We start from the raw sequence: 26,942 nt of genomic DNA on the forward strand, positions 1-26,942 counted from the left end.
TTAACGATGCTGCCAGTATCGATACACTATACCGCTGAAGACAGAATTATTAATGAATATGGAGCAGTTTGAATTGGAATTGGTAGAGGAAATGGAAATACTCGGAAGAAAACCCGCCCGAGTACCACTTTGTCCGCCACAAATCCCGTATTACTTGTCCTGGGATTGAAGAGGGCCGCCGCGATGAGAAACCAGCGACTAAATTCCTGTTCCATGGCACGATTTCAGTTCCTAAACGATGCCATCTCTTCTGCTTACAAATTGGTTTTCTATTACATGTAATCCATACTTCAGTCAAGAGATGGCACTGCTATGCAAAGTGATTTCTGACACTCAGTGAGTCTCATCTGACCACTTTAGGTCCATTCGGGGGGGGGGAATATTTGAAAACCAGCTGTTAATTTCATCGCGTCCGTCAGTCTGTCCTCTGAATGTCACAGAATTGTAGTTACATAACCTATTTCGACCTGACTACATACCTACATTTAATTTCATCCAGGATTTCTCAATTTTTTCTTATATCACCATATTGTTTGGTAAGTGGTTACAAATATGTCGGAAGAGTATACTGCCTCGATCTTCAGGGTTACGTTTCCACCCACCAGACCTCATAGTGTAGTAGCCCGGAAGTTCACAATGTTCACAGTTATTGCCTCATGTAGTAGACTTCATAGTTCAAAGACGTCTGGCGTTCTCACAGCAGTAAAAACATCTGCTGTGAGAACGCCAGACGTCTTTGAACTATGAAGTCTACTACATGAGGCAATAACTGTGAAACAGGAAACTGCTAAATAGGACGAGGATGTAATTAGCGGGAAGACGATCACTCAGGGTTACAGAATGAAGGGGAGACAGAACCTCAACAAAGGGGAATAGGTTAGCAAAAGGCGCAGGACGCATTGATATTGACATAAGTGTAATTACCAAAGAGGCCGCGCCATAGCTCAAGCGTTTAGTCGCTGGCTTCCCACCGCGGCGGCCCGGGTTCGATCCCGGGTCTGGTCAAGCGGGATTTGTGGTTCACAAAATGACGCTGGGGAAGGTTTTCTCCGAGTACTTCGGTTTCCCCTGCCAATCTTTATTCCACCAATTGCTCCACAATCACCCTCACCCATCATCTGGGGCTGGTACAATAGGCCAGAAGTGGCCGCAGTACAAGGGACTCAGTCCCACCCCACTAGCAATAAAAAATATAATTACCAAAACAATGTTTCATGTCATGATAGTAACAGGAAACGTAACGTTGTCTCTCTGCCTAATTAATTAAGCATCAAACCATATGGACGTATGGGGGAGCGGAGCGAATGCTGCTTGCTAAATTGCTGCTGGCCCTCACCAGCACAATGATTCTTGGTTCCGAGTCTCACGGGACTCATGAACGTATTTTACCGACTGACGGCTTTTGGAGCCTTCAGTCCACTCTCATCCGGGGAGTGGAGGTACAGGTCCACCATTCTTGAACTTGGTACTAGATAGAGGAGAGCGGACAACTTCACGACCCGGCCGCTTTAACCCTGTGTAAATCTCCTCCTGTATCCATTGGATAGGAGGCTGGGTGGGTCTCTTATTCGGTCTGGACGCTGTGGAGTAGAAAGATTTCCCTTGTTTCTTCCTGGAATCGAATTCTTGCCTTCCTACCTGTAGCCCGATGCTATACCGACTGAGCTATTCCGGCTCTCATGTCATCATACGAGTAGTTAGCTTATTTATTCTTCGTTTATGTACGCTTGCATCAGCGCAGATTATGTTGCGTTCAACAATGGGAAGATAGTTAATAATGAACAGGAACAAAGTTGTTATGTCCTAATTTCAGGAACTCCCAAGACATTTGCTTGGATGAGTGTAGGGAACTATGAGAATCCTCGGCCAGGAAAGCCGGTTTCAGGACAAATATATTAGTAATTTCACTGTGCAATCATTATTTTGCTATGCACCGATATTATGCCCTATCATGTTTGTGGTAAGTTTTCGTTAACCGATTTAAGAATCGTAAATTCAAAGACGTGCATCAAAACATGTTGCAGGTTCCTCCACCGCCGTGGCGACGTCTGCTGTCTTCTCTGCCGGTTTGGGCCTGCGCAATGGCCACCTTGGGCAGTCATTGGGGTCAGGCTACCCTGCAACTTGCGGTCACCAAGTACCTTATGCTGGTGTATGGCTTTGCTCTCAGATACGTAAGAACATCTACACGTCTTTTGTCTTATAGGTTTCTTCTTTTCACACCTTAGTAGCCGGGAAAATGGCTCAAGCAGTGGGATGTACTCGGTTTGAACCTTGGTCGGATAACCTACTTTGCTGACTAAAGAGGTTCCTGGTTTCCTTCAGTCACTGCAGACAAACGTCGGGACACATGAGCTAGGCAATAAGCGCTCCTTTTCAGTTAATTTTTCTCCATTTATCCTTATCATTCGGCGCTATGTATTTCTCTGAGTTACTCAGCGTCGTTAAACGAACCACAGACAAACACGACTATGTTAGCCATTCTCGAACCCCGTAGCTCTCATTTCTGTTCCCTTCATTTGCATTTCTTCTTGTTAACATACTTCCTTTATTTTGAAAAATGAAAGTAGGCTTATGCGATGTTCATGCTGCCTGTGTGTTTGTGAATGCCTCCTTATTAACTTTTGAATGCTTGAACCATTCCTTATGAAACTTGGTATATACAACAAGGCACCTGAGCCCAATACAACGGCGTACTTTATAAATCCCTCCCATCAGTCTGTATGTCCGCAGGTCTATTCCTCCTATCGTTACTAGACAAAGGTTCGGTAAAGTGTATCCTTCCCTTCATTGCTAGGCAACGGCTCTGTAAACACGTTCAGGAGGAAACGAATACACACAGCAATGGACGCGTGTATCTGTGGGTCTATGTATCCTACTATCGTTGCTAGGTAATAATTCGGAAAAGGCGTTCCCGCTGCAATGAAGAATTGTTACAGGCGACGTTTTCTGTAAGGTCTGTGTCTCGTATCAAAGGAAAGTACCTGATTAGTTCATCCCAGACCTACTAAGCATACTTTCCTTTTTATTAAAAAATGAAAGTAGGCTTATGCGTTCAACCGCACCTGAGGTCTAGTGGTCAGCGTTCCTGGCTACAAATCCAGAGGCCCGGGTTCGATTTCCGGCCATACCAAATTTTCTGAGAAGTAATGGATCTGGAACGGGGTCCACTCGGCCTCATGAGGATAATTGGGGAGCTATTTCAAGAAAATAGCGGCTCTCCCCTGTGCGTTCGTTCCCACGACCTGAATATCTTGTTAGAGAACTATAAATTCTATCTTAATTCTAGCGACAGTCGGACAGGGTGGGATGCAGTCGCCGAATCTGAGGTTCGTTTCCTAAATCTTTACTCTAAAGAAGTATTTAGCTGTCACTTTCAGCCCCTGATATACATTCATGCAGGTGTGCAGTCCATGAGACTGCCGGATACATAAGTTATCAATATAATGTGACAACCCGAAAAGGGAAACCTTAGAGATCTCTATTCAATGCTGTGCTAAAGAACTACAATTCTCTACCGAATACAAAAACAAAAAACAAACTCCGTGGTTTTAGTCCGCAAGCGAACTATGCCGACCGAGCAACCACCGCTTGTCGTCGAAGTTAGTGCCAACCTTAACCGATAGAAAGTGTCGCGTGGTCAGCGCAAAGAATCCCCACGACAGTTAATTTTCGGTTCTCTAGACCGGGCTCTACCGAATACAATGATACAGAAACAAATGTTACATATAGAATTTTCACAGAATATGGAGTTTTGGTTCCTGTAGTTATACAGGATGCTACAGGCTGGAGGGACTGAGGAAACTACGGAAAACCACAGCCAGGCTAATCAGCATTCCTACTGAGATTCGAACTGGCCAATCACCGAATACAAATCAGAAGTATTATTGCTTGAGCTAACCTGTTTGGCGGGTTCCATCAAAGAAGAGGATATCTTGGTCGGCTGAGCGACTGTTAGCTTCTCAATAAGTACTTTTCTGCATGTACTTAGCGTAGTTCTTTCTGAAGATGCTATGTGGAGAAGATAAAACTAATTCATCATAATTTGGCCCATATCCTTATACAGCACGTCTGTAAACAGTGGGAAATGTGCAGTAACAATAGACACGTTACAGACAGCCTGACGATGACGTAATATCAAAATATGTCGGTATAATAGAGTAGTGCCTAGCTGATCACTCGCCCAAGGAGTCCTACCGAATGTGTAAGATCTAGAAAAAAACCGAAGTGAACGGAGAAGTTCATGGAGGTAGGCCTAGGCCCACTGGGGCTGTAGTGCCAAGGGGAAAAAAATAAAGTAGTGTATGTAATTAAGATGTCTATACGCATGGTTGTGTAGACGGCTATATAGTATTAATTAAGCACTGCAATTTGACTAACTAAATAACTGACTGACTGACTGACTCTATGGAGCCATGTTCTTCTTGAGAAGCCACAAGTCGCTTGGCTACTCAAGCATTTCCTAACATTTTATAGAACCTGATGTTCGTTACCGTGTTACTGCTACTGGTCCCATTTCTAAGCCAAATAAATTAAGTCCATACCACTCCTTCCTCTAAGATACATTTTTATATTATCCTCCCACCTACATCTAGGTCTTCCTAGTGGTCCCTTTCCTTTTGGCTTGCTACTAAAACTCTATATGCATTCCATTAGCCTCATACGTGCTAAATGTCCCGTACATTTCATATTTGGCGGAAAGCGTAAGTTGTGGAGCTCCTCATTATAAAATTTTCTCCATTTTTCTTCCGTCAAAATATTATCTTCATCGTCGCGTTCACAAACACGTTGAATCTTTTTCTTGCCTTAACATGAGAGACGAAGTTTCACACCCATACAAAATATTGCAAGTAGACTACAGTTAAAAATTGTAATAAACCGATTAAATATAATGGCTGATGTTTTTCTTAGGACCGCGTGTTGTCAGTGCTGCCGCATTTTGGTCATTTTCTCGCTGCCCTGACATTCGGGCGTGTGGTGGACCACGTGCGTGGACAAGCCCTTGTGTCTACAACGACAGCCAGAAAACTACTCGTCTATATCTGTAAGTCGAATCACATTGCTCTGAATAAGAAGTCGTTGTTCCATGTGCGCATGCAACTACAGTACGTAGTGCTGGGGAGAGGCCTCGTATTAGGGAGATCTTTCATTCGTGTCCCGGCTGGAAGGCCTACTCTCCTGATTGAGGCTCTTCGTGGTTTTATTAAGTTATTCCAGATAAATATTGAGATAATACTGTGAATCAGGCCTCGACGATTTCTTCCAGCTTATTGTTCATAATCTTGTTCTGGTCACTATCATGTTGAGTGGCCTCTGAAATTCGGGACTTGTGCAAGCATTAATGCCGCCTCAAACGACGAGGAATTCATCCCCCCCCCAAAAGAAATATAAAGAGGTTTATACGTTCTCAAAAATTCGTATTTCGTTTCGTGATCTTCATTACATATATCAGAGGAACTAATAGTAGGAATGCGGTGTCATGCGGTCACAACAATCGCGGCTATCCTACAGTCTTCATGTTACATAATTACATAACAATGCCAGCGTTTACGGTTCGCATTAATATATACATTGTTGCATAACGTGCTTAGTCGAATGTTAGCTGGTAGTCACAATATGAATAAAAAGTCAGCAGATCAAATGTTAGTTGTCCCTGGGCTTCATGAATTAGGCACTGCGCCATGAAGTCGTGTGGTGGAGTACAGTATAGCATAGCTTCACTGTTTTTAATCTTAGCCCTTAATTGTGGCGAGTGGTCAGCTTCTGTGGCTGTATCTCTGGGGAAACATCCCCCGGTACCTGGATAGGAAGACGGTTGGGCCCCAGTTTTGGTGTGGACGATATGGAAAAGAGAAGAATTTATTGCCTCTACCGGCAATCGAATCCTTATTCCTTCATCGCCCAGCCCGTTGCCTAATCACTATACATACTGAGCTAACCCGGCTATTTCTACTTAACAAAGGACCGAAAAATAGGAGTTGTAAATTACGTCATTCCGAAAATTGTAACATCTCGGGGGATTCTTTGGTTCGCCTGTGTTGTGCTGGCTGTGACTGAAACTGATAGAGACTCCCTAAATAGTCTCAGACCCAGCGGATAACCCTACGTGTTTTTACTTGAAATTAGACATCATCAAGGTATTCTGTTATAATATGAGAAACCGTTAATACACAAGGGCCTATTACACTGATCTCATAACTGTCATTGTAAATTGATAGTTTGTTTGACTCTGTCAGTATCTGAGATTGAAAAACGTCGAATGGTACGAGTAGCCTGAGGTATACAAAAATGTTAGCCTCATTTTTAAAATGTCTAAAATTTCATTTATCATCAGCACTATATCATATTCCCAGCTGATTAAACGTCCTCAAATAAACCAATAAGCAACATATATACAACAATGTCCGCAATAGATAGTATTAAGGAGTAATGAAAATATGCAGTCAATGATCAATATAAATGATTGGTTGTGCCGGATGTAGACTGTTGTCTTTTGGGTTATAAGACCTTGCAACCTGGTCGGTACGGTCGGTACGTACTGACCACAGATCTGACTAACGTTTCCGAGGAACCAGTTGTTTGAGGCTGTAGACGGCTTTGGGTAACAGCTCTAACGAACAGTAATTGAAGAGTCAGTTTAAATAGTGGCCTATAGATGACAGCATGTACCGATGAAATATGAATAGAGGGCAGCACAAGCTAGACATTATAACATGTACGGAAATTTTGATTTAAATAGTAGATGGCAGCATCTAACGCTGTTCCGACTCCAGAAGTGTACTCGTGTGCCTTAACGGGAGGTCGTTAACAAAAGCACTTATTACTAATCCTCAAGGGGGGAAAAAAAGCTACTGACACTGAAGAAACATAAAGACGATATTAGATTTGTATGCATCCCAGCACACATGCGTATTATCCTCATTGAAATAGCAGATGTGTCGGCAAAGAGCGTATTCGTAAAGGTGAAGACGCCCAATACTTGATTCCTGCCACAGACTTGAAAAGCTACTGGAAGACCAAACCGAGAGTAGCAGCCGAGAAATGGCACAGAAAATCAGGAAAACAGAAGAGAAGGAATTACTCTGAAATCTACTACCAAAACAACGGAAACCCTTGGTTCCAGAGATTTAAGTTTCAAAGAAAATATATCGTCTCACTAAATAGAATATGAAGTGACCAGTATTATTTAAAGGAGTGCTTTATTTATTCGATTTAATATCTTAATGCAGAAATGTGTGAAAGTGGCAAAAACAAAGAAACTATAAATCACATCCTATAAACAAACACACTCCATGATCTGTAGTCCGCAAGCGAACTATATCGACCGAGCGACCGCCGTTTGTCGGCGAAGTTAGTTTAGTCTAGAGGTAACGTTCCCACCTCATGACTCATGGTACGCAGGTTCAAATACCCGGTGGAGGTCGTCGAATTTTTAAGGGCGGAAAAATTCAGGGAACAAATCCTCCGGAAGGGACTTTAAGCTGTGTGTCCCGTGTCGTAACTTTACGGCACGTGAAAGAACCTCATATCTCCAAAGGGGATCACTGAGCCAAATTCCAGGACGTTTCCCCCCCAACAATAGTCTCTAAGGCCTCTGATAGATGGGGGAAGCATTATAGACACCGCTAAGCAAGTGACCGAACTCGCTTGCTCGGCGGGATTGATGGTGCGCACCATTTATCGGTAGGGTATAGAGACTGGTAGAATATCATAGAGGGAAGCACAATAGATCAAACTGGTCGCGGTGCATGGGGAAACCCACCCTCTCTAAATAATAATAATAATAATAGTGCCAACTTTTGGGATAGAGCGTGTCACGTGGTTAGCGCAACGGATCCCCACTGCCCTTAATCTCGGTTTTCAGTACCGGAATCACATCCAATTGCAATATAAATTATTCGACTAATTTAGAGTTCATATGATAGATGGCTTAATGAAACGTAAAATATTTCCACCGTATTGTATCGATGCCAATGTACATTGTATGTTACTGGAAGCAGTAATCACAGTTGCGCGATACATCAACAGTATCAATACAAGAACATAAGTAGGTCGATAAGCACAAGCAGGGATGAACATATGCTAAGACTTTCTATGTTAAAACAGAATTAGTACACAATTACTTTTAGTTAAAACGCTGAAGCTTTATTTTTATACAAGAATAATTAAAGAATACAGAAAAACTGTAGTTGCTGGCAAGATCGGCTTTTCAGTCTAACACCAGTTGTAACTTTCTCTCAAATTAAAAAGGGTTTACGACGTAGGTAAGTAGCATGAAGTGTCGAAGAGGTATTTAAGTAGCAGGCTATAGATGGCAGCATGGACCTATGAGTTATAAGTAGAAGGCACAAGAAGTAATATGGAAGCCAACCAACGTTTTGTCAGAAAGAAATGGTAGAATGTGTAATACGTTTCAAGAGTCTGTAAATTAATTTTCAACTTTTTCCATATCAGTAGATATTAGTATATTATTCCATTGTGAATTGTCTACTGGACTACAAAGGTCTTGGACTGTGACAGTCTACTTTTAAGGTACATTCAACAATGAAATTCGTTGAGAGAACGAGGGATAAGTTTGTTACTGGTTACAGAAGGAAGCAAAGAGCCAGATGGCTCAAGCAGTAGCACTTCTGAATTGCATCTGGGAGGTGCCCGGTTCTAATCTCGGCTGAACACCGACCAACCTCACCGAGGTTCATCGTGGTTTATCTCAGTCCCTGAAGACAGAAAGCTCAAATCGGATCACCATAGCTCCTCCCCTTTGCTCTTCCAATTAATTAATTATTAATCATCTAATCATTCCACGGTAGAGCTAGGAGCCAGAGAAGGTAAAAGTGAAGCCCCTGTGCTAATTAAGCACCACACCATGAGATGTATGGGTGTGGAAGTATAGCTCCACTCATTCTTAACCTCGGCACTAGAGGGAAGTGATTGATCGGCTTCACTCCCAGGTCCTTACTACTGGGGAAAGGGTCCCTGGTACCCTCAGGGGCTGACGAGCCCAAAGTTAGGTCTGAACGCGATGACGAAGAGAACAAATCTCTGCCCAATTGCCCGGTCTTTCATCTCGTAGCCTAGTTACTATGCTGACCGCACTACTCCTGAATCTGAGCTGGCACGTTTATTTGTAGCGTTTAGCAGTGTGAGTTATCTCAGATTACACAGCCTTCAATGAAGAAATAACGATTGATGGACTGGAAGAAAGGTGGAAGGAAACAGCCTTGACTAAATTTATGGAACCTTCTTGATATTTTCTGGAGGTACTGAGTAAAATCACGCATTCATTTTAGATAATTGATATTCTGGCCAAGATTCGAACCGATCACCTCTCGAATACAAATCTTTACTTTACTTTACTTAACCCCTTGAGCCAACTCGCTCAGTAGGAGTTACTGAATTAGAATTCGGTGTGATATTTTTCTCGCGTTGAGCCCACTTCTTGCCGGGCGCTGTCCTCTTCGTTGTGGGATACAGCGGATGTGACCCAGCGACACCCGCTGCCATCTATACTGCAGCCGTCGTGGTTAGTGGCGCCACTGCAGCCGGCGTCTACTCTAGCGCCGTTGATGTTGCACCCAATTTCGCAGGTACGGAAGCGTGTTACAAAAATTCAATTTCTCTGTGTTCTTTGCCTGAAGTGAATGAAATGCGCCCCAAAACACCCAAGACCTATGTGTTCCTTACTGCTAGTGAATGAAATGCGCTAAAAAACATAAAGACTCTGTTATTTACTCAAAATGAATGAAGTGAGGGCACAGTGGCCTTATGTGTGTCCGTCCGCATGTTTGATCCCCAGAACCACTCACCGGATTTTGATTCTAAGGATTCTACGCAAAACATTTGGATAAATATGATTTCGGGTTGCATCCGCCCAACAACAGAACTGCTTTACGTGCAGGTCAAATTGCACCGAAGATAAATTTGAAGAGGCATAATTTATTGCATGATGCAAACCACAATTCTAAAAATGTGCTAGTATTTACTGATTTTACCCGTCGACAGCCCGTCGAGAGGCTAAATATTTTGCTTTGCATTTCGGACGTCACTGTAGACCAGTTTCCCTGGATTTTTCGAGGTATTCCTCAGCCCCTCTAGGAAAATGTAGGGGTAATGCTTCCAGTTAGACCACAGTAGCTTTCTTCTACATTCTCCTGATAATTCATAATTTATTAGCATCTATAAACTGTTACACGAGTATAATTGGACAAGTCAGTTTAAGCCGTCTAAAGCACTACAAGTCAACAACTCTTAAAAATGTACAAAATGATACGCAAGACTTAGAACAATACATCATTCCCCCACTGAAGCTAGCAACTGAGTATGACACCCGCCACGAATCCAATATAATGCAACGCATACACTAACATCCACACCACGTCAGAAGCAACCCGAGCCACCAAACTACCGTCCATCACTGTTACTAAAAAACTCCTGCAAATAATAAAAAAAGTTTTGTAATAAATAACTTTTTAATTTATTTTTAAAAGCTTTAAATATTCTATTCTTTTTAATTCAGGGGTCAATTCTCATGTTAATTGCAATTATTTTACAACGAACAGTTAATTGTTCCCATATTTCGATGATAAGTAGACGGAACTACTGAAAATAAAACCATAAATTAACAAATAAAACTTGTACTTGTCTGATATGTTGGGTTTTTGGACTTTATCCATAAAGTCCAAAAACCCAACATATCAGTGTATTGTACTTGTCTGGTACGAATGTTTGTATGTAGTCTGCAGACTGATTCTTGATAGCGAGGTACATTAATGAATAAATTCGCTTTCTTTATTACAGATATTGTGAAATAGCGATTGAAAGGGCTAACAATTTTCTAAACTTGCAGGAACTGTTTTTGGTCTGAGTCAAACATTTGGCGCCGCTGGGAGCCTGGCAGCCAGCTACGTCGTCAAGGAAGGTCTTCATGGATCTGTAAGTGCAGCGAAACTGTTGCGTGTTGCGAATGTTGACATCCGAGTTCACATTTAGTGTTGTGTTTTGGCCCTTTTTTGGACTTTGACCATTCGCAGAAGTGTTAGTGAGAGAAATTCACATTTCCGAGTGAATAATACTCACTTGATGAAATTTATCTTCAGAATCGGATGCAGTATTTAGGGTTGCCATGTCGTGTGGATTGTGTTGCCAGCAGAGATACGGGACAGAGATACTTACCACTGATGGGCTCATATTGTCATAATTCTTGAATTTGGCAGTTTTTATGTTCTGATTTCTGATACAGTGTCCTCCTTTTCTTCTTGATGCAATCTTTCATTAATGTCATTCCTATCTGTTCTCGTAATGTTTTCATTTTTCAAAATTTCGTTAATATAGTGAGGACTTCATTTTTAAATCCATGTGATTCATGTATATAAGTTTCAGCAGCTTAACTCTAGAGATCGGAGAAGAAAATTATTGGTAAATTATCAACGTTAGATTATTATCAATTGCTGAAAACTTATTTAACAGTATCTCAGTCTGTAGCTCGCTCTACACAGAATAGAGGATACGCGTACATTCAGCTAAATTTTTAAGAATTCATTATTTATCTCACAGGAAACACGTTGCGCCCCCCTCCACAGATCCTGCCGGTTAATGTTGTGTGGAGAAATACATAAATACACTGTGTTCATAAATGTTAAAGTACAGTAGTAAATAAAGTGGTTGGTACGTAGAGTAACCAGTATGATTTAGTGCAGTAGTGAAACGCCACGGGAAGTCGCGACCGAGCGGTTAGCACCCCTGCTTCGTGTTGGAAGTTCCGGGTTCAAACCTCTGTTCGGAGACCGACGTGCCTTCCTGAGGTACTTCGTCATTTTCCCTTTTCTAGGAAAATGTTTTATTAGAATAATTCTTCAAGCCCAAACGGTTAGTCGTTGGCTTCTCATCGCGGCAGCCCGGGTTCGATCCCGGGTCTGGTCAAGTGGGATTTGTGGTAGACAAAGTGGCGCTGGGGCAGGTTTTCTCCGAGTATTTCGGTTTCCCCTGCCAATCTTCATTCCACCAATTGCTCCACAGTCACCCTCCCCTATCAACTGGGGCTGGTACAATAGGCCATAAGTGGCTGCAGTACAAGAGACTTAGTCCCACCCCACAAGCAATTAAAAAAACCACTTGGGCTATGGCGCGGCCAACACACGTGCTGGTTGTAGGTAGTACTAGTTCTACCGGCAGGTGGATATGCTAACAACAGTCTCTCTGTCTTTACCTCTCATTTTCTTTTAAAAATTCTAATTTAAAAGGATTTCTTAAACCATAAATATTTTACTCTTTCAGAGTTGGAAGTTGTGACTGGACTGTGAAAACACGAAACGGAGCCTCTAATAAGTAATAGATAGATAAATAAACAAAGAAATAGCCCTTTAATTGTTCAAAGCTTATACAAAAGTGTATATTTTTATGTCGTGTTTATGTTGGACGCTAAGGTGGATCGGTCCCTAACATATAAGTCTGGTAAGATCTAGAGTTCAAGTCAAAATAGGAGCTCAGTCGGTGCACCAACAGACTACGAGCTGGACGGCCGGGGTTAGACTCCCGACACAGGCAAGAGATTTTTCTTTGCTTCATAGCGTTCCGACTGTCTCTGGTGATCACGCAGCCTCCTATTCAAAGGGTACCGGAGGCATGTTCCCCGCGGGTAAAGCGGCCAGATGGTAAAACTGACCACTCATCTCCATTTAGTGCCGAGGTCAAGAATAGTGGAGCTATACCTCCACTCCTACATATGTCTTCATGATATAGTGCTCAATAAATTAAACGCAGGGACAGATCTATCATGATCGTGTTTCAATCGGTCCACGCAACATCCCTTCCTCTCATGTCACTTATGTGCTTACGGCGCAGCTGCCCGGGTCATGGCGTCTCGTGTTCGGAGTGGCCGCGTTTGTTCTGGCATTCACCGCGACCGTCTTCATGGCCATCGGCAGTGGCTCTGTCCAACCGTGGAACTACTCGCCCAATCAGCGGGCAGCTGCCCAGGAACCAGCGTCAGAAGACGAAGCAGAGGAAAGAGAGACAGCGGCATCGAGCGTCGTAGTGGACACCGCCTCCGTATCGCAGCAGCCTCCCGAAACGTCAAGTACAACCAAAGCTGCCACAATGACTACAGCGTTGTAAGTTCGCTGCTGAAATGTGAGTATAAAGGACGACTCGTAAAATGCACACGCCATTGCATTCGTTAAGTGTGTGATTAATGATTAGTTTTGCTCGAAGTGAAAACTCCTACAAATTGTGGTCTGGTCTCCAGAGAAGACTTGAATTGAATGGACTACACATGCCTTAAATCTAAACTCACGATGTTAATTTATCGGCGAAACGCAAGAATACCATAAGGAGAAACATAGACGCTCTTTTAGGGGCTACTAACGAGGTAGGACTGAAAGTGAGCAGCAGACAGAAAGAAACACATCTCTACGAGTACGTTCATGTCTTGTTATCAGGATGCAGGATGGAATCATGAGAATATGACAAGTTTCAAACATTTGAGAAAAATAGTAGCAAATAAAAATTCAATTCATGAAGTATTATTATTTTTTTTATTGCTAGTGGGGTGGGACTTGCCGGTCACGGTAGCCGAGCGGTCTAAGGCGTGCACTTCTTCGCTCGCTCGGAAGCCGGGATCGTGGGTTCGAATCTCACTCAGGGCATGGATGTTTGTGTGCGTTTTTCTGTGTTTGTGTCCAGGTAGAGGCCTTACGACGAGCTGATGACCCGCCCAAGGAGTCCTACCGTATGTCTAAGATCTAGAAAAACCGAAGTGAACGGAGAAGTTCATGGAGGTAGGCCTAGGCCCACTGGGGCTGTAGTGTCAAGGGGGGGGGAAGTGGGGTGGGTCTAAGTCCCTTGTACTGCGGCCACTTCTGGCCTACTGTACCAGCCCCAGATGATAGGTGAGGGTGATTCTGGAGCAATTGGTGGAATGAAGATTGGCAAGGGAAACCGAAGTACTCGGAGAAAACCAGCCCCAGCGCCACTTTGTCCACTACAAATCCCACTCGACGAGACCCGGGATCGAACTCGGGCCGCCGCGATGGGAAACCAGCGACTAACCGCTTGAGCTATGGCGCGGCCGAATTCATGAAGTAACTAAGAGGTGAAATGTGGGGAATACTTGCTACTTCTCAGTTCAGACATTTTGCCTGCCGGTCCGCTATCTGTAAGCTTAAAGATTACTGTATGTACATAAATAAAACTTTATTTCTTTTGACTTTTTTGCCACGGGCATTTAATTTGGTCTTTCATATTAAAATAAGAACGTGGATTGAAGGGTGGGGGGCGTTGAAAATATAGAGTGTAGGAGTCAGTACTTGAACTTAAGGAAAAGAGAATGACAGGAGGCCGGGGAAATTGCGTGGCAAGAAAACTCATTACGTGTGTTCTCCACAAAATATTATTAGGTTGATCAAGTCATGGAGGTTGAGATGGGCGGGGAGTGTAGAAATATATCCATGATTTTGGTCGGATCCTCTAAAGAGGAAAGACCACATGGGAGTCATAGGAGTAGACACGAGTGTAATATTAACAAGATTATTAAAATTATTCTTTACGCATAGATTGGAATAGGAATTTTTAATGTAGTAAATATTAGAGAAATTAACTCGTATATTAGCAGGCCAGGAGTTACACCCTAGCACTACACTAGCACTATGCTACAGGCCGGAAGGTCGCGAGTTTTATTCCCGATGAGGTCACTGGATTTTTTAAATTGACCTAATACTTCAATATAGACATGTATTATTTTGCCCAACTTTTGGAAATATACGCAATATTGAAAAGAAAATATTTAAACAAATTTGAAGCCCATAATTTTTCCCGTGGGGCATGCGGCAGCGTAGTTGGTTGCGGCACTATGCTACAAGCCGGAAGATCACGGGTTCGATTCCCGATGAGGTAGATTTTTCAATTTTCCTAATCCTTCCAGCCGCACTATTGCCCTGAGGTTGACCCAAACCCTAACAGAAATGAGTACCAGGAATCTTCATGGAGGTAAATTGCAGCTGGCTCGTGAGGCTGACAACCTCAGCACAATCTATGAGAAAATTGTGAATAAAATGCGGGAGCCTCGACGTCTCACAAACTTATGGGTCTCCAGGGCCTGTTACAGGGATAGCTTTGCCTTTTAGAACTCAGGCTTTCCCTTATAATTTTTACAGAGTTTTCTGCCCAATAACTAGTGTTTCCTCAGATCTGGGACTCACATCTCAAGAGAAGAGACCACTTGGGTGGAAAATGAGAAATGAATCATACAGAGAGGGACAGTGTAGATGGGATATGGGTCAAGTACTTCAGGATGCGGCCCGATGGTGAGTGAGATTTAACACGATAATATGCCTGGTTCCATGTAGGAGAGAATTCTTTGCCTAAATGAAAACAAGTAGCTGTTGAAAGAATATACTGCCGTGGGCTTAATTATATATCTGGAGATCTACAGAAAGTTTATCTGAGGATCTGCCGTAAATCTTTCGGCTGGTCCAGCGGGAGGTACACAACGCTACTTGCATCAACTTAAACCGAGCTTGTCCGGACTCATGGTATTGTCGACAGGCAAATAGCCAATACACATTTAATTTCTCTTCAGTATCGCCCCAGTAAATCGTTGAACAGCCACGGAAACTAGAGCTTCATTATGAACCTGTCGATCGCAATCCGAAGCCCCTGCTACTACATGAGACTGCCAGTCAGCCGCCGAACTTCTTGTGTCGAAAAGCTACATACGTAACACATCAAAACCTGAGTTTATATATGATATCCGCATGTAAACAGAGGAGAAGTTTCCTACATAATTGTCATTACGTTTCGATTCAAGACTATTCATGAAGTTTTAAGTAAATTTAGACAAACAGACCCTTTATTTGTCGCGAGAGAAATGGATTGAAAAGACTAATAATCACCTGAGGAGAAGCTGGGCGAATTCGATGCTAATTTTGAATATTCCTTGGAAATCCCTCAGAAATCTTGCACAAGAGGCAGGATTTAAATTTTCAATTTTCAAGTTTCAACATATTGTAACGTCTTTGGCTAGCAACCCGCCGATACAATCCGCAACTCTCCCGTTGCGCGCGTGCCCCGAGGCCTCTGTGGCTCAGTAGTTTCTGCATAGAGCCAATACGCCACAATATGTTGTTTCTTCTCAAAAAGAACTTATACACTTCGATAACATTTGCCGATGTGCAAGAAATACGTACACGCGTAATAACAGAGAGAATTTGCGGCATCTACTGTAAACATAGCGTGTTTTATTGTAGTTTGGTAGCGTGTGGGCTTGTCGATTGTTGGACTTTCGAACTGGGACTTGGGGGAATGGATAACGCAAGGAATTTGAGTCCCTTCACCCGGATCGGCCAAACGACCTGCGGCATGTTCTCAGAAAATCTCCCGGTATTTTTTGCTTTGGATTTTATTAATATGTTTTTAGATAAGTACGTTTCGCACAAAAAGTTGAGTTTAAATCATTAATGTATAAGCACAAGGTATTGTTTTTGGAATAGAAGTGTTTCAACCAGATAACACTGAAGGATAATTTGGTGTAACAAATCGTCAATGTAGAAATGTTATTTCGACTAATTAACTGTTTAAACATAAGAAAACATTTTATTTGGTAAGTCATTTTTCTGTATATTATTTTCTTTCAGTGCTATAATGGAGGCCCCAATCTGTAAGGAAGAAGAAACCATACTTTTTCTCATATGATATTTGTGATCTTACGCTCCGACGGTTTTCTTTCGGATCCAATCATGTCATGCCTACTGTGTCACGAAGAAGGACGCTAAAGTGATGTCAGTTTAAAGCACAAATTAGTAGTCGAAACTTTCTTTACAATACTCTTTATTTTGCTATCACAGTGTAGATTTCTTCGTTTCATACCTCATATAAGCACGTAAAAATTCTGGTCACATATTATTCACGAACTGGTAAAAGAACCTAATGAATAGGTTTAAGTGTGAATAAAACAATCTTCTTACCTGGAAGATCACTTATAATGACACAAAACGCACATTCCGTGTAGTCGCACAGTGGAATAACAAATGTTGTCGTTCTGATCTTGCGATTTCGGTCTTTCTGTATTACCCTCAAGAACTTTTTATCTAAAACATTTATTACATTCAAAATGATAATAAAATTGTTCTTGACTGAAATATTCATCTTAAAATTTTGAACATAAATACAGCCGCTGTTTTTATTTTTGTAGAATATGAACATGGAAATGTTTACGTGAGCGGCCTGTCTCTGAAGCCGGATTGTAAACCTCTGGTATAGAATTTCAGCTGTGAATTGGGATAGACTGGATGATTTAAAATAACAACAAACTTTGTTTTCTTCTGTGTAAGATTTGAGGTTTCCGTGGTGGTGACTATGGAGAATGCCTTCTTCTGGGATGTGGCGCCGTGTAGATAATTTATAAACAGACGTTTCGGAGGAACGCGTCTCCTCCGTCTTCAGGATAGAAAAATACTCGAGTGAGGAACCAGCGTGAGCAGTGGTTGCAGACTGAGTCACCACCACCACGCTGGTTCCTCGCACGTGTATTTTTATACGCTGAAGATGGAGGCGACGCGTTCATCCCAAACGTCGGTTTACACAATATCTACACTGCGCCATATCCCAGAGGACGACGTTCTTCATTGGTTTCTTCTGTCTCTGAATATTACCCGCAGACCTGTTTTTCTTTTTCGCTTTCGAAAATTGTTTTGCCACGGCGTTTTCAATGCACAGTGTTTCTACATCTGCTCATCTGTATTTATGCTATTGTGGCTGCTCATCCAATGTAGCACGATCAGTTTTTAAATAGTACGGAAAACACTGATATGTACATTACAATCAGTCCTCGTCTCAAACAAGACCGCAATGTTATCCGTTGTCCTAGTTTACATTACGTTCACGCGAACATAAAAACTGGGCACAACAAGGTAAAGCAATAATATCCTAGGATTAAAATGATTGAATATTTATGATAATCATATTATCTCTAACAAGCATTGCAAATTCACTGAATGTGACACAAATTTTATGAAACAAATTGGACGGAGATGAACTCAGTTCTCAATCCCAAAGCCTAAGCAGCGTTAGAATACCATTACAGCATGTCTCTAATTTTATTTAACAAGTCTGCTTGGAAGGACACTGGCATTGTTCGGATCATGACCGAGAGGAGGGTATGTCCGTTGACCTTTTGGCTGTGACTTCTTCAGTTACAGGGTCAAGGATCTGGACGTTTCGCACGGGGGCAAGAGTTCGAGGCCTGACAGTTGTAGTTGTTGTTGTCGTGCTGGCCGGAGGTAGGTAAGACTGTGACCGTTCCTGTATGTTCGGATTCTGTTCTATAGGCCTGTGATGCCCTCTTCCTTGCTGCTGTGCTGCTCGAACAGCTAGGAGCATTTGCAGGATCAGCGCGTCACGGTACTGGTCAGGTAGGAAATCCTGAGAATATCCGACCTGCGGGTTGCGTCCAGGATATGATATAGGCTGTTGATAATAATCCTGAGGAGCCGTCTGGTCGTTAGCATAAGGAAGCTGCTGGGAGTACACTGGCTGCGGTCGATAACGTAGCCGTCTTCTTATGTGGTACGGTAACCGACCCAAATAGGGAACTGGATTTTGGTAGTTGCTTGTGTAAGGCTGCTGATAGAGCTGAGGATCATATGGTAAGGCCTGATTATAAGGTATTTGTTGGCTGTAAGGCCCTTGCTGTGGGGAATAAGCTGCTTGTGGGTTAACGTACTGTCCTTGTTGTGGAGGATAAGGAATGGGGTAAGGAATATTTTGGCGGTTGTATTGTGGTTGCCGAGGGCCATAAACTGGCTGTTGCCTGTTTACATTCTGTTGATAAGGATCATCCAGAAGGTCTGGAGGAATATTTTCTCCCAGGGTCATCATCAATGCTATCTGGAATGGCGTAAGTGCTGGCACTGCGCTCTGTTGACGGTATTGATAATCGTCAATATAAGGTGGTTGACGTGGCTGTTGTCGGCCCATCAGGAGCTGTAGGAGCTGCTCCTGAAGGTCGGAGTCAGGTCCCTGAGGAGGATACTGATAATTGGGCCCTGCGTACTGGAAAGCTCCTGGTGGAATTCTGGGGTCCAGGACCCCTCCACGTATAACTCCGAGAGGTATTCTGACAGCTCCACCAAAATCTGATGGTATAGCTCCAGGTGGAATATCGTCCTGAGGATATCCCGGTCTCTGTCTAGTGCCTGCTAAATCCTGAAGTAACTGACTTTGTAATAGGGCACTCTGGACAGCGCGGGATTGTACTGGAATGAAGAAAGACCGGAATGGGACAGCAGGTATGGGTCGTGGGCTACCTCCCACTGAACCACCGTAAACGTCACCTGTGTCGTCAGTTCCAGACTGGCGCACTCGTGCACCTTGTGGCGGTGTCTGAACTCCTGGGTTGAAATTCAGTCCTCTATCCTGGGCAAGCTGTCTCCTCAACGCCTTTCCTTTCGCTGCTCCATCTTCGTCTTTACTCTCCTTGCCCTCCTGCGACTGCTTCAACTGCACCAACGAAATAGGCGGTTCTGTTATGTCAGAAGGTCTCCGAGCGAGCACAACTCGCCTCAGCAGCTGTGTGGATGGTGTTGTGCTGGCAGCTGAATGGGTAGGACTGATATAATGACCGTAAACTACTTCATTCGGTCGCGGGGATGTAGCTTCTGCACGACCAACTGCTTCGTCGACTGGACCCTGCGTTACGAATATCTGTCTCACAGGCTGTCCTCCAGGTATTCCTGGATGCTGACGGATATACTGACCATATAGTTGCAGAGGTCTTCTGGTTGTTGTTGGTCCTGATGGCCTCTCTGTTGAGCTAGGGATCTCTTGAGGTCGGCGAGATCTGGGGATTGTTTGGATAACAGCGGCCTTAGTCACTGGTTCTGGAGTCTCTGAAACACTCGCTGGGGCCAGAGTCTGCGCATAAAGGAGGACTGGCCTTCGAGTGGTGGAGTCCAGAGTTTGTTCTGTTGTCGTGGTCGAGTCATGCACCAATGGCGATCGGCGGGTAGTTACCAATGGCCGGATAATCTGCTGGTACAGTAATGGTGGTGCTGGAGGCTGGCTCCGAATGGTTACTTTTTGCTTATCTTCTCCCACTATGACGGTGGGTAGGTTACCGTTGGCTTGGAATCCCGTGTTGTTGCTGGCAGAGTAAGAGACTCTCTTCAGCTCCCCCGACTCATCTATAAATCCAAACATACCCTTCACATTACCCAGCACATCACGTGTTTCAATCTTGAAGCTTCCGTCTGCGGCTTCGTATCCGAATGTGTAGGATCCGTCATCATTTACGCGGTTAATCTGCTTAAGAATTGCGACTTGTTGTTGAGACTGGACATCTTGTTCTGGTGACTCTTCCTGGACCTCAGCCGCTGTCACTGCAGCACAGCAGCAAGAAGTCATAACAAGCCACCATGATGCTGCTGCAAATATCACCTGGCAAATAAACACCTCTCCTGTATTAACACTTTCTATGATATTATAGGGATATCTAATTGATAAACATAGTTAATTTGGTGTCTAAACTATTCTTGGATCTGCTCATTTGAATGAAAATGTTGTAGTCTATTTTTTGGCCGTTCAAGACAAATATTTATGAACTTTTAAAAGTTATAAAGTTATACGTTACGGCCGAAATGCAGCACAGAAAGTGAAATTAATATCACCTCAGAAAGGGATGACTTAGAATAGAGTTGAAACATTTATTTGGGTCTCAGGTTGGGTTTCTGACATATCAATAGTGATTGGGACTGAAACTGAAAACTGAATGAAAACTTTGGATATCAGAATTAAGGAAAATTTTGAAATTAAGTATCAGAGAAATGCTGGGGTGCCCGCAGCAGAACACGCAGAAACAAAACACCCTGAACCTTTGGCATAGAAAGTGTATTATCATCTACAAAACTAATATCATCCTTTTCTCTCTCCAAATTTCTTTCCACACGGCGTCTGTGGCGCTTGCTTTGGGGCTTACGGTTATGTGTAAGGCGACATATCTGTATATCCAGAGCTCTTTTGTCAACAGGTATTGTTACTGCTAGTGGGGTGGGACAAAGTTCCTTGTACTGCGGCCACTTCTGGCCTATTGTACCAGCCCCAGATGATAGGTGAGGGTGATTGTGGAGCAATTGGTGGAATGAAGATTGGCAGGGGAAACCGAAGTACTCGGAGAAAACCTGCCCCAGCGCCACTTTGTCCACCATAAATCCCACTTGACCAGACCCGGGATCAAACCTGGGCCGCCGCGGTGTGAAGCCAGCGACTAACCGCTTGAGCTATGGCGCGGCCTTTATCGACAGGTAACTATATATGATTTAACGTATGAAGCAATCCACTTTCAACTTGATAAACCTATAATCAAGTTGCTTCTGGATTATAAATAATAGAAAACATAAGACGGCATCCTTTCTAGAACCATAACTAAAATGACAAGAATAATTCAGTGTTTGTTTCTTGCAATATGCTAGTATTGGTATTTAAAGGAAGAGGTTAATGTTGTTATTAGCTACTGTTTATTAAGTTTATCAAAGATGTGTGTAGAACATTAATTTAATATGGTTACAAGCGCCAACGTTTGCTGTTAGAGGATGTCGCGTAGTCAGCGCGACGTATCCTCACGGCCGTCAATCTTGGGTTTCTACACCGGAGCAGCTATTTCCTTGAAATAGCTCCTCAATTATCCTCACGAGGCTAAGTGTACCCCGTTCCAGGCAGACTACTTCTCAGAAAATCTGCACTAACTTCGCCTAAAAGCGGTGTTCGCTCTATCGGTATAATTCGCCTGAGGACTACAGGCCACGTAGTTTTTATGGTTACAAACATTACAAAAGAGTTTATAGAATATATGTGGTGTACGAAATAGACATTTTAACTTCTTCTGTCCACTTTATTTTAGGAAATATCCCAATCAAGAAAGGACACTTTCGCTAAAAGTGCAAGAAGTAAGAGAAGACATCGGTGGACCACACAGAGAGAGAATATTTAAGCCAGTTTCTGTTAGGACTCTTGCCTTTATATTTGTCATGGTTAGAACTATGGTTCATGTGAGTGACTGTGAGTACTCGAGTAAAATTGAACACAGTTGGTAGTATTCATTCATTCATTCTTCACACATCCTTCATTCATTTAGTCAACAATGACTCTACAGCCCATTGTTGGCTCTGGCCTCTTCTTCAGTTTCGTAATCGTTTTTACACATACGGGAGGACACCTTGGACGAGTAATCAACCCACCGTAAGGCCGCTAAATACACACAGAACAACACAAACACAGAATAAACGCACACACCAACATTCATGCCTCGAGTGGAATTCGAAACCACGAACCCTGCTTTCGAGCCAGTGAAAACAGTGCATACCTTAGAACATGCGGCCACTGTGATGGGCCCATTGAGAGTATATGCCTGATAAAATAATACGTTTAGGTTACATAAAATGGGCAAGATATATTAAGAAATACTAATTCTACATCTGTGCTTTCTTTGTATGTAGTGCATGGGATGAATTTATAAAGAACAAATCCGTGTGTCCGTATAATTTCCTTTCAAATCCTGAAGTGGATGGAGATTATGTTTGGTATAATATATTTACTGAATTTTGTTGGTCAATTTAATTTTGAGAAACATTGGTCCTTTCCTTGTTTATTTGTCTGTTTATTTAAAGGTGCTTTCAGCTGATCAGATTAGATAGCCTTAAGTCCGTCCGTTAGTAATTGCTTTAATTGTTCCATTATTAAACCACAACTAACTAAAGCTAACTACATGGAGCTGAACCATTTTTGTGCAGCTATTGAATAACCTTCCAGTTTTTGTGGAACCTGAAGGCTGTGAGGATATTGTAGAATACTTCCCTTCTAACTGAATCATAGGCTTTCTTGANGGAGTATATGCCTGATAAAATAATACGTTTAGGTTACATAAAATGGTCAAGATATATTAAGAAATACTAATTCTACACCTGTGCTTTCTTTGTATGTAGTGCATGGGTTGAATTTATAATGAACAACTCCGTGTGTCCGTATAATTTCCTTTCAAATCCTGAAGTGGATGGAGATTATGTTTGGTATAATATATTTACTGAATTTTGTTGGTCAATTTAATTTTGAGAAACATTGGTCCTTTCCTTGTTTATTTGTCTGTTTATTTAAAGGTGCTTTCAGCTGATCAGATTAGATAGCCTTAAGTCCGTCCGTTAGTAATTGCTTTAATTGTTCCATTATTAAACCACAACTAACTAAAGCTAACTACATGGAGCTGAACCATTTTTGTGCAGCTATTGAATAACCTTCCAGTTTTTGTGGAACCTGAAGGCTGTGAGGATATTGTAGAATACTTCCCTTCTAACTGAATCATAGGCTTTCTTGAAGTCTATGAATTGCTGTTGTACTGTCTCATTGTACTCCCATTTTTTCTCCAGTATCTGAAGAAGATGGAAAGTCGTATAAGTAGCTGACCTGTTAAGTCGAAACCCACACCGATGATCGCAATAATTTTATTTATATTATACCATATTGTTAAAGCATAATTTATATAAATACAACAATAATTTTAAAAATTCGGAAACATGCTAAAGTGTACACCCCATGAGGTACGCATTTTTTTCTAAATTTAGTTTTTGAAATTTTAAATCATTACACTCTTGATATGGGTTCATTACATAGACATATGTTCCCTTTGCTACATATACAACGCGTCGAATGATATGGATGATTGTCCTAGTATATGATATTCTCTGGGGATTCGCCTAGAAGGACTGAGGAAATCCACAAAACCTCAGAATAGCTCATATCCTGGCACAGATTCGGCAACTTCCCGGATTCAAGTCAGGACCGTTAACGCTTTGGTCCCAGAACAATGAAGACGGTGTGGAAACAAGAAAATATATTGTCCTGTCTCTCACAGAAATATGACACATAATTATTTTAGATTATAATAAAATTTGTACCGTAGAAAGGCGATAAAAATATATTTGATCCTTATGTAACGTTTTTTAGTGGACTGGCATAATTTATTCGGGTTTCATGTTTGACTAAAATGATATATGGATTTCTTTTGTACTTTACTCATGTTATAGTTCACATTTACAGGCGATATTACTAACAAAGTGCAATGGCAACACACCTTATTACTCGGTGTATAAGGCACGTATTAATTTATAAATTATGAAAGAAAAATGTATTTTTGTGAAATATATTCTCCTGATACATAATTTTTTATTTGTTAGTTAATTATATAAACTACTTTATGTTTTATAAATGATTTGTTAATCGTGGTTATAGTATTTACACGTAAAATTTTAACAGTTAACGTTCCACGGGTAGGAAGTACCATGGATACACCTTAAGTTTTAAGGCTGTTCTCATGGAAAGGAATAGCCTCTCATAACCCGAAATTACTGTAATTTATTCAACTGTGCTTTGTAATACACATCGTGGCGGTCGATATTATTAATAACAGAATTCTGCTCCATGTAGTGCAGAAGGTCTGTAGCACCTGTAGCTGTGCCCTGTTACCTTTAATTTCTATCTGCAGCAAATGAACATTTAAAGCAGCCTCTGTTGCCCCCTTAAACGTAAGCACCGGGCACAACTATTGAGCACGTACCTTGCAGCTAATCTTCATAGTATCCCTTGTTGCTGAGGAATACACAGCTCCAGACTGTTAAGTGGGGGTGACTGAGGGTCCGCTATATAGTCTGCCTTGCAGAGGGGCCCTAACCTTGACAAGGTGGGGCTCAGGGGAGCACAACCCCCTCCGGGAGTTCGTGAGACAGTGAAAGTGTTTATTATCTTTGCACAAGAAAAAAGAACTGTATGGGCCCATTGTTACGCACCTATAACGACCTGCACTCATAACACACGTAAGTATATAATACATTCCCAGGACTTGCGTAGTTTTTGTGTATACGACAGTTGCAAAACAAAACTGGCTCATAAACAAGCGGTTTCACTTTCCGGAGAATTTCCTGAACATTTCTTACAATGTGACAGGTTAAAGAGCCCGGCAAAAACGAACTTCACTCGCAGTGTCAGGCATTTTGTTGTGACCAGTAAACTTTAGAAAGAGATGTAACATGCAATTCAGGATGTTGTATACGTATTCATATATATTCAGTTACACTAAGGATGTGACTAATATCAGGTTCAATACAGGCGTGGAGCAGTTGCACTGTGGGATTGAAATTAAACGGGACACATCAGCTGTTGGTCCATGCTGATTATGTGAATCTACTGGGTAAAATATAGATACCATAAAGAGAAATGCCGGCCACGGTAGCCGAGCGGTCTAAGAAATGCACTGTCTTCGCTCACTCGAAAGCCGGGATCGCGGGTTCGAATCCCACTCAGGGCATGGATGTTTGTGTGCGTTTTTCTGTGTTTGTGTACAGGTAGAGGCCTTGCGGCGAGCTGATCACTCGCCCAAGGAGTCCTACCGTATGTGTAAGATCTAGAAAAACCGAAGTGAACCGAGTTCATGGAGGTAGGCCTAGGCCCACTGGGGCTGTAGTGCCAAGGAAAAAGAAATAAAGAGAAATACACAAACTTTAATTGACGCTAGTAAGGAGATTGGTCAAGAAGTAAACAGAGGGAAAACTGCGTATATGTTGCGGTCTCGTCACCAAAATGCAGGGCAGAATCATGACGTAAAGATAGGTAAGATATGTTTTGAAAATGTGGCACAGTTCAGATATTTGGGGACGACTGTAACAGATCAAAACCTGATTCAGGAGGGAGGTGGATGGTGATAGATAAGTGTGGAGCAATTTTGGAAGAACAATTGGCAGAGAAACCGGATGCAAACCATTTTTCAGTGCCAGTTGCTGCACAGTAAAGCTCACGTAAAGTCACCCGGTGTTAAACCTGGGCCTCCGTGGGCAGAAGGCGGCGTCCTTCATCAAACGAAGAGACCCCAAAGTGAGATAACCTAAAAAATTCTCTCGTATTAACGGAAATGTTCAGATTTAAAGCTTCCTGTTTTTTTTTTTAATTCGCTTATTGGGGGGTGGAGTCCAACTGGGTTCACACGGCACGGCGGCCACTGATTGGCCTATTGTTGCCTGCCCCGGATCATTATGATGATGGAGACTTTGCTGGAATGAAGATTGGCAGGGGAAACTGAAGTACTCGGAGAAAACCCGCCCCAGCGCCACTTTGTCCACCACAAATCCCACTTCACCAGACCCGGAATCGAACCCGGGCCGCCGCTGTGGGAAGCCAGCGACTAACCGCTTGAGCTATGGTGCAGCCTATAAGTTGTCTATTACTACTTTTGATCCAGCTATCATTTCTATCCTGAAGCTATCTCGTCCATCCGCAACCGGAGGACGCACCACGGTGACTAAATACAACTACTTCTGCACCTCAGTCAGAACAAGTCTGGGATCAATCTAATGACCTTATGAACAATCTGACACATACTGGGAGCAAGTTTGATCCTGTTTAACTTAGGTTGTTTGTTTGTTGACTAATTTAAAATACTACGACGAACGCTGAGATTATGTAGCGTCGAATTAAAAATAGCATGCGTTATGAATTGTTAATAATCTGGAAGGAATGAACTCAATGATGCTATCCAAGTATTATCTGGAGTAACTGAGAAAATCACGAAATATATGTTTGGGGATAGGTGATTTTTCGGCTGAGATTCGAAGCGGAAATCTCCAAGTTACAAAACAGAAGTGATAACCAATATGGTGAACGGTGGTTTGTAAACTGTATGGGAGTGGAGAGCGTTATTACCAACGGCCTATGCACTGGACACTTTATTGAATCAGGGCAGGTTCCACCCTGCTTTTGTAGCAATGAAAGATGTAGCTAAGGCAAACATTTAATAATTTTCTGGTAAGTAATATTTGATTCCCGCCGGTAACATATTTCCCAATCTTACGTCGCAGTCGAGTGGTGGAATTCCTACTTAGCATCTGGGAGTCCCCGGGCTCAAACCTGGCCTAAAG

General features: G+C 42.4%; 2 protein-coding genes across 6 annotated transcripts in view; one reads left to right on the plus strand and one right to left on the minus strand.

Annotated features, from left to right (window-relative positions):
• Positions 1-22,746, plus strand: part of LOC111875734 (sialin) — a 40,181-nt gene extending 17,435 nt beyond the window's left edge. For 2 of the 5 annotated variants that reach the window (XM_033750198.1, XM_033750201.1), the window contains 5 exons: positions 2,025-2,174; positions 4,912-5,044; positions 9,432-9,587; positions 10,847-10,932; positions 12,841-13,526. In XM_033750198.1, the coding sequence (XP_033606089.1) occupies positions 2,025-2,174; positions 4,912-5,044; positions 9,432-9,587; positions 10,847-10,932; positions 12,841-13,113 (798 nt within the window). In that variant the 3' untranslated portion in view covers positions 13,114-13,526. Of the gene's footprint in view, positions 1-2,024; positions 2,175-4,911; positions 5,045-9,431; positions 9,588-10,846; positions 10,933-12,840; positions 13,528-16,628; positions 17,363-21,886 lie in introns of those variants that run through there. The other 3 variants (XM_033750199.1, XM_023872216.2, XM_033750200.1) reach the window with 3 other exon arrangements.
• On the minus strand, positions 17,548-24,629 carry LOC111875735. The gene is made up of 2 exons (XM_023872217.2): positions 24,593-24,629; positions 17,548-20,427 (listed from the first exon to the last, which is right to left on the minus strand). The coding sequence occupies exons 1-2, from the start codon at positions 24,608-24,610 to the stop codon at positions 18,133-18,135; spliced, it is 2,313 nt and encodes a 770-aa protein (XP_023727985.2). The 5' UTR covers positions 24,611-24,629; the 3' UTR covers positions 17,548-18,132.
• Between the last annotated feature and the right edge of the window lie 2,313 nt (positions 24,630-26,942).

Source organism: Cryptotermes secundus, unplaced genomic scaffold, assembly GCF_002891405.2.
Source record: "Cryptotermes secundus unplaced genomic scaffold, Csec_1.0 scaffold603, whole genome shotgun sequence".
NCBI classification, from domain to species: Eukaryota; Metazoa; Arthropoda; class Insecta; order Blattodea; family Kalotermitidae; genus Cryptotermes; species Cryptotermes secundus.